Source organism: Arachis ipaensis, chromosome B07 (genome assembly GCF_000816755.2).
Source record: "Arachis ipaensis cultivar K30076 chromosome B07, Araip1.1, whole genome shotgun sequence".
In the NCBI taxonomy this organism is placed as follows: domain Eukaryota; kingdom Viridiplantae; phylum Streptophyta; class Magnoliopsida; order Fabales; family Fabaceae; genus Arachis; species Arachis ipaensis.
Genome location: NC_029791.2, coordinates 59,782,065 through 59,799,112, shown reverse-complemented (window position 1 = coordinate 59,799,112; position 17,048 = coordinate 59,782,065). Strand labels below are relative to the sequence as shown.

The 17,048-nt window shown below is 36.2% G+C and overlaps 2 protein-coding genes across 2 annotated transcripts in view; one reads left to right on the top strand and one right to left on the bottom strand.

The window, feature by feature from the left end:
- Positions 1 to 1,986, top strand: part of LOC110265072 — a 3,036-nt gene extending 1,050 nt beyond the window's left edge. Inside the window, exons 2-3 of the mRNA XM_021107825.1 lie at positions 599 to 1,346; positions 1,483 to 1,986. Of these exons, the coding sequence (XP_020963484.1) occupies positions 599 to 1,341 (743 nt within the window). The 3' untranslated portion in view covers positions 1,342 to 1,346; positions 1,483 to 1,986. The remainder of the gene's footprint in view (positions 1 to 598; positions 1,347 to 1,482) is intronic.
- LOC107609851 (organ-specific protein P4) lies at positions 15,600 to 16,692 on the bottom strand. The gene is made up of 2 exons (XM_016311896.2): positions 16,322 to 16,692; positions 15,600 to 16,208 (listed from the first exon to the last, which is right to left on the bottom strand). The coding sequence occupies exons 1-2, from the start codon at positions 16,373 to 16,375 to the stop codon at positions 15,918 to 15,920; spliced, it is 345 nt and encodes a 114-aa protein (XP_016167382.1). The 5' UTR covers positions 16,376 to 16,692; the 3' UTR covers positions 15,600 to 15,917.

The window sequence follows — 17,048 nt, the reverse complement described above, 5'->3', positions numbered from 1 at the left end:
ATAATTGGAGTTTAAATTAATTAGAATTTTTATATAATCTTTATTAGATATTTGGTATAATTGAAATTATAATTTTGATAATTGAAAAATAAGAAGAATTGTATAATTTAATTTAAATAAATTATATTTTGAATGAATTATGTTATTAATTTGAACTCATAGGAATTAATTTACTAGAAATGATTAGATTAATTTTTATAAACACTTTATGTTTAAGTCAATTAATATTTATGTACCATTTTTATTATAATTAATTATTTTATAAATTGAAATTAAAGTTTCAGAGATAGAAAAATAATAGAGATTTATATAATTTAATCTAAAAAATTGATATTTGAATTTAAATTGTACTTTACAAAATATAATTAACATGTTCATTTTATATTTTAAATTAGAAATAATTGATTGAACTTAGCAATATGATGATAAATAATGTTCCTAAATATTTTTAATAGAGTACATTTGATTTTAAAATTACACTACCCTTCAATTTTATCAAAATATCTATTCATATCTATCTATATTATTTTATAAAATCCGAATTCCTAACCCTAATTCCCAAATTGAATCAGAAACCTTAATTCTCAAATTAATTGAGAAACCCTAACCTGGCACCCTCACCACAGCGCACCCCACCCCCTTTCACCCCTTCAGTGGAACAATTTCAGAAACGAGAAATTAGAGAGAGAGAGATGCAGGAAGAAGAGAAGCCCGCCAGCTGCCACCACGTCGCCATTACTGAGCTACAGCGCCGCCGTCCAGCCTCATCCCGCCGTGTTACCATGGTCACCGTTGCTGTTGCAAGGAAAGGGGAGAGGGCCGAAGCTGCACGTCCGAGGGAGAAGGGTGGATGCTGTTCGCCGTGCCGCCTCCCTGGAGCTCGCCGTCGAGCTGCTTCGCAGCGTCGTCCTGTCCATAGAGCCAGAGCTCGCGTCGCCGTCGTTCATTCGCGTTCTGCCGCCGCCGCTTCAAGGGTCTGTCATCGCTGCTGACGTCGCCGAAAGGAGGAGAGCGACCACCACGAGGAGCTGTGTTCCACGCCGTTGTCGCCATCGATCCACGGCCACCACCGCGAGGGTTCCGCCGCCGTCGTTCCAATGCTGCCGTTCATGCCCTCTGTTCCCTTCGTCGTTCTGTCTAGCATCACCAGCACTGAAGTCAGCTTCTACCACCGTCAAGCTTTGTTGGAGCTGGTGTTGTTTTTGGAGGTTTGGAGTGGAGCCTTGCCCAGTTCTGTCTTTGCTCATGGTTCTCGCAGCTGCCGGAGCCTCCGCCGCCATCAAAGCTGCGTGGATTCGTAATATTGGGTTTACCGCATTTAAATTCTTCAATTACGACTAATTGAGGTAAGGCATTTTGGCTCTTGCTTCAATTTGAGTTAGCATGGAGTTTCCAGAATTTTTATTGTTATTCTATTTGAATTCACCGTGACCACCTCACGTTGCTGCTGGCCCTGTTTGGCTGCTACTTCTGGAATCCCAGATCGGAGAGGAGAGGAGGCGTTTAACCTTGTCGTTGTTGGTGCCATGGAAATAGGTGCTGGAAACTGCTAATGGAGCATCTGCGTTTAGTGAATTTTTGACGGTTTTGGCTAGTCGAGGTAGGGGATTTAATGTTTTTAATTTAGAATGCCTACAAATTTATTGGATAAGTGCAAATGGTTAACAAAGGTTAAGAATTTCTTAATTAACATGAATGACTTGAAATGCATGTGGAATTAGTTGGTTGTTGTGATTATTCTGAGCTGTGATTGAATTTAGATGCTGTTGTGAATAATGATTAATTTAGTATAGTTTATTAAATTAAAATATGCCGAGTTAATTATTGAAAAGCTGTGGTATGGATAACTGATGAATTGAGTTTTGATTATTGCTGTGAATGTAATTAGTTTTGTTGTTATGAGAGACTAATTGATAGAAATAAGCTTGGTTTGAGGTTGTGAAATTTGGAATAAGTTTGATGATGTTTTAGTGCTTCAATTAGATTATTGAATTCAGGTTAAGGCTGCGAATGTCTTTGGGCTTTGTTGTGAGTGTTTGAAGTTGTAATTGATATTGTTTTCTCTGATGTGGATGGAATTGAGTTGAATTATAACTGTAGTTGGTGATTGATTTGATGATTGTGCGTACTGAATGTTGTAAGGGATAGAATAAATGCTGTTACTTTTGTTGCTGAGCTTGCTGGTGTGAATTGATGAGTTATTGTGTGTTTGAATGATGATGAGTGTATATGGAAAATTATGCTTGGCATAGTGTAGAAAAGAAAATGTTTGATGATGCTTAAGTACTTGACATCGTGTGAATTATTGATTCTGGGCTCTTGGGCTGTGTTGGAAATGAAGTCAATTTTGAATAACTGGAAAGAGGTTAAACGTGTGATTTTGGAAGGGTTATAAGTTCAAATGTGGTTTTTGATAAGTAAGGTTGTTGAAAATGCTTAAGGCAGAATTTCTGCATACATGACAGTAGAAAGAATCAATTTCTGGGAGCATTCCAGGTCATATACTTGAATGAAACTATTTTAGTATGAAACTTTACTGTGTTTTGAGCATCTCATAAAAAATTCAGAATTTATTGATGAGTATTTTTGGAGAAATGAATTTTTGAAGATTGATGGTTTCTGCAGAAAATTCTGTTTCTTTACTGCAGAAGCACCAACTTCCAACTCACTTAACTTTCAATTCTGGTAAGTATTTGAGCTGAAACCAACGGCATTTTTGAGTTTCCTGTGTCCACAATCTTCGTTTTAAATTTCATGTCAATATCCTATTTAACCAAGTAGATATGTTGAAAAGAGTATGGATAACTCACTGGATTTTGGAAACCGAATTCTAAAAGGCCTGGCTGTGTTTCTCACTTCATAACTTTTTCATATGACATGGTATTAATCTGGAATTTGATTCAATAAAAAGCTAAAAGAGTCTTGTTTGAGGTCGTGAATTTTGAATGGCATTGGATAAATACTGGATTTTTAAGAAATTTATCAAACTTACTACTTGCTACTGTTTCTCTGCATTTTCTTAGGAAACAATAACAGAATTATAAGAGAGATGGTACAAGTTTTTATTGTGACCAAATTACCTCAACATCAAGTTTCTTGGAATACTAGTTTATTGAGTTTAATTTTGAAAGAATCCTATGATAAGTGAAAGTTAGTTACGAATTGATGAGGTGAAAGTTGAATTGATGGGTTATGTGGGAATTGTGAGTTATGACCGAACTGTTGGCTATTGTAAATTGTGAATTTTCTAACTGATTTGAGAACCTCTTATTTGGTAGTTGTTGAGGAAAGGGGGAGACTTGTTGAGAAAGAGGGAACCCGTAAGGGTGGCTAAGTCCGAGTTTTAGGGGAGGTGCTGCCGAAATTTTATAAAATTTGAGGTTTTATTTGAGAAGTTATTTTAGAAGATTTGGATTTAAAAAATGATTATTTAAGTTTTATTTGATTACTTCTAATGAGAGGCTATGTTTTGAAAGGTGTTTAATGAAATTAAAATAAATGATTTTCTTGAGTCTTTTGATAGAGGACTAAACTGAAAAATAGTTTTAAAGTTGGCTTGACTCAAGGTTGCTAAAGCATAGATTATGAACTGAATTGATGATTGAGATTTTTGCGAACGAATGCTTGAGAAAGTTAAGAAAGGTTTAAGAAAATATGTTAAGGATTCAAAGGGAAAAGAGAATGGGGAACTGATATATGGATTGTTGAGTTTTAGAAAGGAAAATAAAAAGTGATAAAATACGGGAAAATCCCACGAACTGTTAGTTGTTTAACTACGGAGAAAATCCATGAATTGATAATTGGTAAAATTAGGGAAGTACCCACAAACTGAATGATCATTGATCTCGGGAAAACCTATAAATTGTTATTTGTTTTAAATGCGGGAAAACCCACGAATTGATAATCATTGATTACGGGAATAACCCATGAATTGTTGTATGTTGATCTCGGGTATAGCCCATGAACTGAAGATCAATGTTTGCTGTGTATTGATCTCGGGTATAACCCACGAATTGAGGATCATGTTTGTTGTTATATGTTGATCTCGGGGAAACCCATGAACTGAGGATCATTGATTTGTTTGTGAATTGATCTCTGGGACGCCCATGAACTGAGGATCACTGTTTCCCCTTGTGCGTATATAATGGGGTCGGGCTTCGCGCCGACTGCCGGTAGTCACGAAGGAGTGGTATTCTTACCACAGACACATATGCACTAAGGACACAAAGGGAAGCCATATCTGGGACTTGTTCCTAGGTAATGTCGGGCTGTAGGGTGTAAACCGACACGTGAGCTCATGGCCTGCTTAGGACAGACATGCATCATATTGTTTGTGCATATGCATTTGATTGTGTTGCTTGTCTTGTTTCTTTGTGATTGTGCTGCTTGTCTTGGTGACTTGCTTGTGTGTTTGATTAGATATTTTTATTGATGCTTTGAACTTAGTGAAGTATTGAGGAATGGTATTTGTGAAGTGAGGTTTGGGTATATTATTTATGTTGCTGATTTACTTAGTTATTGTGATGGTTGAGGAATGCTATTTGTAGCTGAAGAATTGTTAATGCGGTTGAGACTTTATTTAAGTAATATGATTTAAAGAAAGGGATTTAAACGGTTTCAAGTAAGTCTTAAGAAATTTTGAAAAGGTTTGATAAAGAAAACTACATTGGAAACTGGAGTTAATTATTTGCATGTTAATCATTACTTTTACGGCATTCCCATTCCCTATTGAGAACGTGTGGTTTGTTCTCACCCCAAAATCTTCCACCCTTTCCAGTGATACAGGTTCGAAGACTCCATTTGAAGCTGCGGGCGATTATAGAACTTATTTACGAGTTAAGTTTATGACTTGAGTTTCTTTCATAGAATTCCCTCGCCTTTGTAGCTTTAGTTTTTATTTTATGCAGAGGGATAGGAGTTGTACCTGAATTTTATTTAAATTCTTTTGTATAATATTACTATTATTAATAATTATGTGATTATTATTACTTGGTGATGTTTGCTATATGATTTTAATTAATAAAAATAAATTTTTTTTGGAATTTTCTATAAAACTAAATCGCGATATCGAACTAAAGGCTTAATAGTAAATAGTTAATAAAGGAAAGTAGGTTGGTAATGCCTTACTTTCGGTACGATCCTGACGTTCTGGAAGTTGGGTCGTTACATGTGTGCCTAGAAAAGAGGCATAGAAGATCCTATGGCATTGCCATGGATCACAATATGAAGGACATTTTGGAGGTGAGTGAACAGCCATAAAGGTTCTCCAATGTGGCTTCTACTGGCCTACTCTCTATAGAGAGTCCCGAGAGTTTGTATGTAACTGTGACAGTTGCCAGAGAGCTGGTAATCTACCTCACGGTTATGCCATGCCTCAGCAAGGGATCTTAGAGATTGAGTTGTTTGATGTATGGGGTATTGACTTCATGGGGCCTTTCCCACCATCATATTCAAACACTTATATTCTGGTGGCAGCAGACTATGTATCTAAATGGGTAGAGGCAATTGCAACACCCACTAATGATACTAAGACAGTGATGAAGTTCCTCTAGAAGCATATTTTCAGCAGGTTCGGTGTCCCTAGGGTACTGATCAGTGATGGAGGCACTCATTTCTGTAATAAACAACTTGACTCTGCTCTAATCCGATATGTAATTAACCACAAAGTGGCAACTCCATATCATCCACAGATAAATGGGCAGGCTGAAGTCTCAAATAGAGAACTAAAATGAATCCTGGAACAGACTGTAAGTACCCGTAGAAGGGATTGGGCAAGAAGTCTGGACGATGCTCTGTGGGCATACAGAACTGCATTCAAGACTCCTATAGGGACCTTTCCATACCAGCTTGTGTATGAAAAAGCCTGTCATTTGCCAGTGGAACTAGAACACAAGGCCTACTGGGCCACCAGGTTCCTAAACCTTGATGCTAAGGTAGCTAGAGAGAAAAGATTACTCCAGTTGAATGAGCTGGAGGAGTTCAGACTCAATGCTTTCGAAAATGCTAAAATTTACAAGGAGAAAGCAAAAAGGTGGCATGACAGAAAGCTGTCATCTAGAGTCTTTGAGACAGGACAGAAGGTTCTGCTATTTAACTCTAGGCTCAGATTGTTCCCTGGGAACCTGAAATCCTGGTAGAAGGGACCATATGTGATTACAAGTGTGTCACCATATGGATATGTAGAGCTTCAGGATATTGACTCTGATAAAAAATTCATTGTTAATGGACAGAGAGTCAAGCATTATCTTGAAGGCAATGTTGAGCAAGAATGCTCAAGACTGTGACTAGATTAAAGCTCAGTAAAGTCCAGCAATTAACATTAAAGAAGCGCTTATTTGGAGGCAACCCAATCTTATTTATCTATGTTAATTACTTTTTCATTTCATTTTCCATTGTTATTTTATGTTTTCTTTAAGTTGATGATCATGTGGAGTCACAAAAACAGCTGCAGAATTAAAGCGGAATCAAAAACAACATCAAAAATAGCACACCTTGGAGGACAGGCTTACTGGCGTTTAAACACCAGTAAGGATAGCAGAATGGGCAGAATTCTAGGTGTTTAACGCCAGAAATGGCAGCATCCTGGGCGTTCAGAAAAATGCCCAGTAAAGAAGGATTCCTGGCGTTTAACACCAGCCAAGGTATCTGGCTGGGCGTTAAACACCCAAAGAGGCAGACAAGTGGGTGTTAAACGCCAGAATGGATAGCATTCTAGGCGTTTAACGCCAAAAAGACACCAAGGAGGTAATTTTGTTTCCAATTCGAATTTTTTTCAATTTTTCATGTTTTAATTCATAATTTTTTGCATCAAACATATTTTAAACGTTCATCTTTCAATTTTTATTCTCAAAAATTAATAATCTTTCTAATTCTTTTTAATTCTTTTTCAATTCTTTTCAATTCCTTCCAAAATGTTTTCAAAACTTAAATTGCATGAATGATAAAGGGATTTGGGTGTTGGAAATAAAACAGAACTGGAAAAAAATAAATTGTAGTAAATCAGAGAATTCTCAGATGAAGAAATTCAGAAAATAGATCAATTGGGATTTTAGTACCAAAACAGAAATGGAAAATTTGCAGAAGTGTTGAAATAGAATGAAAACTTAGATCAACTCTAAAATCGTAAAAGAGAAATAAACAATGACAGCAGAATATTGAAACAGCAAGAAAACTAAGATCTAAATTGCTCTCTTATCAAAACAGAAAAGAAGAAATTGTAGAGGAAAACAAAACAGAAAGAAAACTAAGATCAGATCTCAAATTCTCAGAATTATAAAAAGAAAAAGTAAAAGATGACTTCCAGATGAAGAATTTCAGCAGAATTCTTTAATCCCCAAACCCAAAACAGAAAATAAAAGTTGCAGAAGAGAAAACAAAACAGAAAGGAAAAATTCAGATCTGATCCCCAATTCTAAAATTCTAAAACAAAAATTAAAAGAGAGCTTCCTAATGAAATCAAATTCTTCTCTATTTATACACTTTCTAATTCTGTCATCCAATACTTGGAGTGGACTTTTTGGCCTGTGAAGAAGTGGATCAAAGATAGCACTTGGTTGCTGCTTCTAGGGGAATGTTGCGTTCTCAAAGTGAGCGCAGCGTTCATTCATCCACGCGTACGTGTCTCTGGCGCGTGCGCGTCCTTTTGCCTTTTTGCTCACCGACGCGTACGCGTCACTTACGCGTGCGCGTCACCATCAGTCTTCAGCTCCCAGCAGGCTCGCGCGCCCCTTTTTGCGTACACGTGCTTTAATGGCATTCACTTAGTGAGCGCTACCTTGGCTTAGTGAATGCTGCCCACGTGTGCGCGTCCTTTATGCGTGCGCGTGGGTAGCAAAATACCAATTTCAAGCTTTAGCGAGAGCCACGCGTGAGCGTGCCTCCTTCCAACTCCTCCATCGACGCGTGCGCGTCATGCACGCGTGCGCGTCGACTCCAGAGTTTCACCTCCAAATTTAAATCTGCCCGAAAATGATGGTTTAGTGAACGTAGCGCTCTCTTCTGAAAACAAGCACCAACCACTTCCACGCGTATGCGTGGGTCTTCGAAAATTGCCCCTGACGCGTAAGCGTCCCGTACGCGTATGTGTCACAAGTGAGCGTGGCGTTCTTCATTTGAACGCTACGTTATTCTGCAGTGCTTCCCCTTTTCTTCATTTTCTCACTAAAATTAACCAAACAAGCAATCAAAGTCTCACCAAAATCATAAGAATTTGCATCATTCATAATAGTCGCTTAATTCTTGCATAAATCTCATGATTTTGTCTAAAATAAATGATGTTTGATTGAATCAAAATAAACACAAAATTCCACTCCAATCACTTACTTATTGTGCAAGAAAGTGCATAAAACCTAATGAAACAAATGAAAAATGCTTGTGAAACTTAGCATAAGATAACTTGTCATCAGTTAACCAATTTTGAGCCTATGATAAACCCCCTTTGTTCTTTAATTTAGCACATCAATACCCATAAGTGAAAAACAATAAATGTCCTCTGATTTGGATCTTTGATTAGCTTAGACGAGTGAGGGTGTGTGTCATTTAAACAGGAGGGAAGCTTGGAAACATTTGTAGAGGTAAAAGGGTATTTTTGTAGTTTTTGTTAAAAATATTGAGAATTGGGTACATACTCATGTATTGAATGTTTAAACTATATTCATTGGCATTGTTGTATATAATTCATCAAAAGATAAAAGCAAAAGAAAAATAAAAGAAAAAGAAATATAGAAAAAGAAATAGAAAAATAAAAGAAAGAAAAAAATATATAGAAAGAAGAAAGCAATAAAAAGGGGACAAAATGCCCCAAGGTGAAGTCAATAATAACCAATGCATATGGGTTCTGAATTAAAAGAGAATGCATGAGTGTGTGAAAAGTAAATAAATGGGTAGTTAGGTTGGGTATTAGAATTGTATAGGTTGTTATATGTGTTTGGTAAGAGCTTAAGTTAATCAAAGATGCAAATTTCAAGCTCACTTGGCCATATATGCATCCTTACCCTCACCCTAGCCCCATTACAACCTAAAGATAAGCCCTCATGATGAATGTATGCATGCACCGAGTAACTGTTGATTGTTAGATGAAAAACAAATCTTGGAAAGCATGATTAGAAGAGAATTGAGCGAATCAACCCTATACACTTGAGCGAATAGAACGGATACACTTCCGGTGAGGGTTCGATGCTCAACTCCTTGTTCCCGGCTTTCACAAGCTTTCTTCTTGCAAGTTGTTTTCATGCCATTCTAATATTTGAATTAGTAGAGTTCATGAATCATCTAATCACCTTGGCCCTATGTATTCATATATGTTCTTGGGAGGTTGATTTACTTTTAACCAAGTAGATAGAAGCATTTGCATTAGTTGCATCTATGTAGGTACATTGCATTTCATAAACCTCAATCTCCTATGTTCTTTGGTCTTTTGATTTTTAGCATGAGGACATGCTTAGTTTAAGTGTAGGGAGGTTTGATAAACCCCAATTTTATGGTTTATCTTGTGTAAAATTTGGAGGGTTTTATCAATATTTTTCATACTTATTCATATAAATTGCATGGTTTTCTGTTTCCTTCCTAATTTTGCTTCATGGTTTAAAACATGCTTCTTTAACCCTAAAAATGCCAAATTTTAATCCTCTTTGATTACCATTCGATTCCGTGATGTGTTTGTTAAGTGGATTCAGGATCTATAAGGCAAGAATGGCCTAGAAGATGGAAAGCAAGCATGCACAAGTGGAAGGGACATGAAGAATGAAGCTTTGGAGAATTGGTGGCAACGCGCACGCGTGGATGCATGTAGCTAAGACTGGCGCGCAAAAGCTGGCGCACTCGCGTGGTGATGCGAAATCCCACCGACGCGTACGCATGACTGACGCGTACGCGTGGTCGAGGAGTTCATATGACGCGCACGTGTGGCCGACGCGCACGTGTGACGCCCAGCACGTGACCTCATTAATGAAATCGTGGCTGGCAATTTCTGAGAGGCTCTAGGCCCAATTTGAGCTCAATTCTGCATGGAAAAGACCCAAAGAACCAAGGGGGAAAGGGAGGACTCAATCATTCACACAATACACATAATTTTAGCTAGTTTTAGGTTCTTGTTTTTCTAGAGAGGGAAACTCTTACTTCTCTCTAGAATTAGTTTGTTTTGATCTTCCTTAGTTGAATTTCTGAATTGGGTCTTGTTAATTCTAGTTTCAATTACTTAATTTGAGTTCTCTAGTTATAATTTTGTTTAGATCTTGTGTTGGAATTGTGTTTTCTTGTCATTTTCCCCTTTTCTTCTCATTTTATGAACTTTGTGGATTTTGAATTTCTATTAGTGCATTGATGTTTTCTATGATTGATAGTGTTATTTGAGTCGCTTTCTATTGATAATTGTTAGTGGGTACTTGTAATTTCCAATTGATTTTGCAATTTAAACATGTCTTTAGTTAGTACATACCATGTTTTTGATGAAATGTTTCCTTTGATTATGGAGTAGTGTTCTATACTCTTGGCCTAGGCTAAGGGAATTGGGTGACCTTGAGTCATTTGGTCTAATTGATTTGGTGATTTGGAAACCCTTAGTGGTCAAATTGATACCCATTGACACCAATCTACTACTAAGCCAATTAGTAGTTGGATTGGGACTTATGAGTTGAAATTGATCAAGCCATTTGACGTACTTCACTTGTAGAAGTAGACTTAATGAGCTTGGTTCCTCATAATTATCAAGATATGGTTATTAGACAAGGATGGTGATCCTAATTCCTATGCCTAGCCAAGAGTTCCTTTTATTATTCATATTTGAAACCCAAAAATCCCAATTGCTTGATTCTTGTTATAGTTAGTTTAGTTGTTTACTTAGTTCTAGAGTAGGAATAGATTTATATGTTCTCTTACTAGATTGAAATTGCTTATACCTCGCTTTAATTGCTTTGATTTAGTTTCTTGCACTTTAAATTTCTTGCATGTTAAGCTTTAGTAGTTTAAATTCTTGTTTATGACTCTCAACCCCGAAATTCTAACCAATATTGATGCACATATTTGCCCATTCTCTTGAGGATGACCCGAGACTAATACTCTCGGTTACTTTTTATTGGGGTTGACTTTGTGACAACCAAATCAAAATTTGGCCATGAGGATTATATGTTGGTTTAGGATTATACTATTACATGATTTGATTTTCTATTGATGAATTCTAGACCGACAATAATTCTTCCATCACTGCGTACGGATGGCGAAAATCCCCAGCGGGGCAGGTATCTGCAGGGATTTACCCGCTGGGGAGCAGATATGGGGACAGTTTTGTACCCGCAGGGACGGGGGGCGGGGACCCGTTTATTATACGGGGCGGAGGCAGGGATAGAGGTCCCTGTCCCGTGGGGACCCGTTTAATCCCCATATATATAAAATTACTTAAATACCCATGTGATATATATATGAGTTTCAGAATTTCAAAACCCTAATCCCTAAATTCCGCCGTCTCTCTCACTGTTCTCTCTTCTACCCTCTGAAATTCGAAACCGCTCAGCACACCTCTTCTCAGTCGAAGAGAAAGTCGTCCTCGCTGCCTGACACTCAACCAAAGACAGTGTCGTCGTTGCCGCCTCACCTAGCCGAAGAGAAGTCGTCGTCGCTATCCCCACCCAACCGAAGAGAATTCGTCGCCGCCAGACCCAGCCGAGGCAGAAGCGTCGCCGTCTCCACCGCGTTAGAGCCTCTTCGTCGGTAAGTCAGCCTCTGATTTATTGATTCCTTGGACTTTTTGTGATTTATGCTTCTTTTATTTATGTGATTTTTGAAATTTTATGTGATTTTTGAGATTTTATTTCTCTGAGTTATGTGATTCTTGTGATTTTCTGATTTCTATTATTCTATTTATGTGATTTCTGATTTTTTTCATTTTATTTCCTGATTCTTGGAATTTTCTGTGATTTCTGCTAATTTATTTATGTGATTCTTGGAGTTTTCTGTGATTTCTGAGATTCTATTTAACTAATTTATGCGATTTTTGTTATTTCTGCTATTCTATTTCTATATTTTCTATGATTTTCTTATTTATGTGATTCTATTTATGTGATTTGTGATTCTGATTTCTGGGATTTTATTTCTTGATTCCTGGGATTTTCTATGATTGCTGCTATTTTATTTCTGTGATTTTTGGAATTTTCTGTGATTGTTGGGATTTTATTTTGGTGATTCTTGGAATTTTATGTGATTCTTGGGATATTATTGTTGATTTATTATATGATTTTAACTTTTAATTGTTTTCTTCTTTTTGATGTAGGAGTTAAACAAATTGGAATCTACCATGCATGATGAAAGACTTTTTTTAAAATGTGATAAATATGTTTAGTTATGTTATGAATGCTTAGTTGTTTGAATGGAGACTATGTTTGTTCCTAATTGTTATTTAAGTCTTTTAAAGACTGAAAATGATGTTTGTAATGACAATTAAGTTTTTTTTTTCAATTTTTTTCAATTTTTCGATTTTATTTTAAAAATCTACGGATATCTGCGGATACCCAAGTTCCCGGCGGATACGGGGTCCCCGTTACCCGTAACAGAGACGGGGCGGGGACGGAGACAGGTAATGGGGGTGGGGGGCATGTCCCCGCCCCCATGGGACCCGTTGCCATCCCTATCACTGCGTCCAACTTGTTGACGCCGAGGTGTCGTCTGTCTGAGTTCCTCGGGAGGAGGTGGGAGGTAGTACCTGCAAGAGACTCCGATGCTTAAGTTAGTAAAGGCTTTAGGAAGGCTTTTAGAAGATCAGAACGTGAGTATACCTGAGGGGTGTCAGTGTATTTATAGTAGAGTCAATAACCACCTTTGTTGGAGTAGTTCAATCTTTATTGATGGATAATTGTTCACTTTATCATGGGAGTTCGTTATCATCTATCTTTTAATAGAGATAGAGATAGTAAGAGAGATTCTCAAAGGTAGTTCACTTACTTGAGCAAATAGAGCTTGAACTCTTTTGCAGTGTCCAACCTCTTTCAAGAGGTTGGGTACGGGATTGAAAACCTCCTTTATAGATTGGGTGTTTTATCTTTATTGGATTTGGCTTTAGTTGTTGAGTCAGGGTATGAACAAGAAATATATTAGAAACTGAATTTTGATGTTTTTTAAACATAATTAGAAAAATAAGATATTTCATACTTAAAATTTAGTAATTTTAAACCAAGTAGATTTTTATGCAATTTATTTTTGTTAGTATCCCAAAAATAAAAAATAATAGTGATCGAATTTTTATTTATTTTTTGTGTACCTTTAAAATAATTATCCAAATATTTTTAAAAAAATTTCGATCAAACGTACAAGCAGTTTGACAAATATAAAAATTATTTATTATTTATAACAAAATATTTTTTTAATTATTTTTATCGTACTCTCTTTAAACAAAAGAGAACTTATTATTTAGCCTGTTTAAATTAGTTTTCTTTAACAATTTTTTATGGGAATAGTCTTTTAACAAATATTTAATCAAGCACGAGATGCACGACCAAAGGCTCGGCCTAGTTAAGACTTTATGTGTTGACCAAAGATCGTTAAAAAAAAAAAAATAAAACTTCACTCCCATTTTAGGAGGAGAAAAAAAAACTCTTGGACTGTCTCAAGTGCCTTCGTAATTTGTTTTCCGTGTTTTTTAGAGCACCTCCGAGCCCCAAAAAGAAAAGAAAGGGGAAAAAGAATCCTACCAAAGACAAAAAAAAAAAAAGCATGACCAAAAATGAAAAATAAAAAAAGACCATTTTTATTTGAGTCATTTATTATGAAGCGATTCTTATTAGAAAAAATTGATACTAGAAAAAAACAGTTGGTCTCCGTCTCACGGCGAAAGCTATACTCCTATAACTACGAAAAACATTTCCCTGACAAAAAAAACCCATGATCCAAAATATTAGAGTGTATATTCATTTTGGTCCTCAACAAATTTCAAACTAGATATTTTAGTCTTCAACTAAAATTAATTACTCGATTGGTCCCTAATAATTAATTCCGTCAGTCACTTAAGTCCTTGACTCTGTCAACATTAACGGAAGACAAAATGGTCCGTGAAAACTCTAACATGAAACACAATGATCCCTGACAACTCTAACAAGGGACAAAAGGATCTCTGACCCCTTTATTCGAAAACGACAATGTTCTTCTCCAATTTTTATCATATCTCGCATAACCCTAACATTCATACTCTCCTTCTTCACCTTCACAGTCTTCTTTTCCATCTTTTCCTTCCTCCTCTTTAGCTCCAAAATTAAGCCATGGTGTAATTGTCACATGTATCGCACCTACCTCAACATGTCATGGACCACACACTTTCTAAATCTTTGTGACTGGTACATCCACCTTCTCTGCACTTCACCCATCAAAAGTATCCACTTCCACGTCTTTGATAACATCACCTCCAACCCCGACAACGTCCACGACATCTTCAAGACCAAGTTCCACAACTACTCCAAGGCCACGCCTTTCTCCACTCTCCGGCAAGCAATATAGATTGTTGGACATTAGGACATTGTGAGAAGATTCTCCTTCGACATCATATACAAATTCTCATTTGAAATAGACACCGAGTGTTTCATTCCTTCTTTTCCGGAGTCCAAGTTGGCAGACAGTTTCGACTTCACATCCAAGCTATTACAACGAGCAATATCGCCGTTGCCGCTCATATGAAAACTGAAGCGATTACTGAACAGTGGATTGGAGAAGAAGCTGAAGGAAGCGATCGGAGTGGTGGACAATGTGGTCATGGAGATGTTAGGACAGAGGAGGAGGGAGATGGCAACGACGATGACGAGTCTTAACAAATCAGACTTGCTGTCTAGATTCATGGGATCCATCGAAGACGACGACTAGTTGAGAGACATAGGCATTAGTTTCCTGAGTATGAATTGGTTGAGAACAAGTTGAGGATTTTTTTTTCTTGTGAACATTAAATTTATAGAGTGTGCATTGTATAGTTTGAAGTTACAGTGTTAAACTGTTAGTGTTATGCAAGATATGATGGAAATTGGGAGAGAACAATGTCGCTTCCGAATGGAGGAGATCAGGGACCATTTTGTCTCTTGTTAGAATTGTTAGGGACTATTTTGTATTCCGTTAGAATTAACGGAGTAAAGGACCTAAGTGACTGACAGAGTTAATTGTTAGGGACCAATCGAGTAATTAATTTTAGTTGGGGAATAAAGTGTCCAGTTTGAAATTCTTTGAGGACCAAAATGGGTATATACTCAAAATATTATGACAAAGTTTAAGGATTGATACTTTTATTAAAATTTGGCCAAAATTTAACCATAAAAAAAAATAATTTCATACCATAAGATATAATTTTATACTATTAAAAATACCAATAATAACTAATTGATTATTACAAATCACAAAACCTGCTTTCCTATAACACTCCTCGAATATTATATATAAGAACTAAACACGTTTAACTACATATAATATATGCACGGAGGAAGGAATAAGAAATAATAACCAAAGAGCAATATAGTGATTATGTCCCTCATTTTCACCCTCACAAAATACATATTTATACTGAATATGGCTTTTGGATTTTGGTCTAATGTCACCTTCCACAATTCTTCAAACTTTGAATCTAAAAGAAGCTAAGCCAATTAAACAAAGAGCATATGTCTTTCAATTTCCGGAGATTCTGAGAAATAAAAGCTAAAATGTTAATATATCACGATTAACAACTAACTTATTGAAGTGATCAACATACATGTATGTTTCTCTGTTCAAAATCCTACAGGAACCAAAAATGAATGCAGCAAAGCAAAGTAGAGATAACCAAAGAAATATAAAAACATATAGGTATAATAACTACTAAACTAACTAATAAATGTCTGATGAATCAAACATATTGTACATCTAGATGTATGTGTGTGTGTATGTATTCTCTGTCTCTATGATTAGCATATAAGGTAGGATCTTCAATTCAACCCTTTTTCATCGTTTGTTGACTTTATTTGTTCAACCATTTGATCCTGTATCATCATAAACTGAGGTTCATGGTTATGGTGAGTAGCAGTGTGATATAATATGACATTAGGCTTTATATCAAAGTCTCTAGTAAAACGGTTCTTCCCACCATCTGATTCTGATAAGACTAGTCCTCCTCTATCCTCAATAAGCTCTTTAATTGATTCTGGCATAGGTTGCTCCATCATCATGTTTTTCCAATATTCACCTAACTCCTTTCTTGCACATATCATGTTAGCATCCTATCCCAACACAAAACAGAAAACCTTCTAAGAATTTAAGGAAAAAAAAAAACATAGAAGATTGAAATTAAAGTAAAAGGATATTAACCAAATAATCAAGAAGCTTATCTTACCTGGAGAAGATAAATGACTAGGAACAAAGCAAATACTACGGACTTCATGTCCATGTTAATGAATAATCTTGTAAGCTTCCTTCAATTATGGCTATATATATATATTACTTAGGCCAGAAGTGAACCACCCGTATTTATGTTTATAATATCATGTAAGTTGTAAAAAGAAAATTACACAATTAATTAAAAAATATTTTTCCAAAGTTGAAAGTTTAAGTCGGCAACCATAAAGTGCCAACTGCCAAGGCGGTAACCACCCAAATGAGACACACTAATTTCTCTGTTCACATCATATACAAGGTGGAAACTAAATAGTTTAGCCGCAAACAAGGGTGTGGACTTTTTTTTTGGCTGACTTAGTTTATAGGCGAAGTGATATATATAGGGGTACCCAGTTATATTATATTAATTTAATTATCAACTACGTTATATATCACTATAATTTTATTGAAATATAAATATCTAACATATCTAATACATATAGATAGAATATGTGATTATTAACGTCAAAATCAAAATCAGATTACTAGAAGAACCCATACCATAGGTTTTCTGGCTTTTCTCAACCTGTTGCACGTGTCTGCAAAAAAGTCAGAGCACTTGATCACTATCGTTTATCGCTTATTATATTCCACACAATAATCATAATAACCCTGGTCCCTTTCAACATTTTAAATTCGTTCAGTCTTTTAAATTTATAAGTATATAGTTCAAAATTCAAATGGAT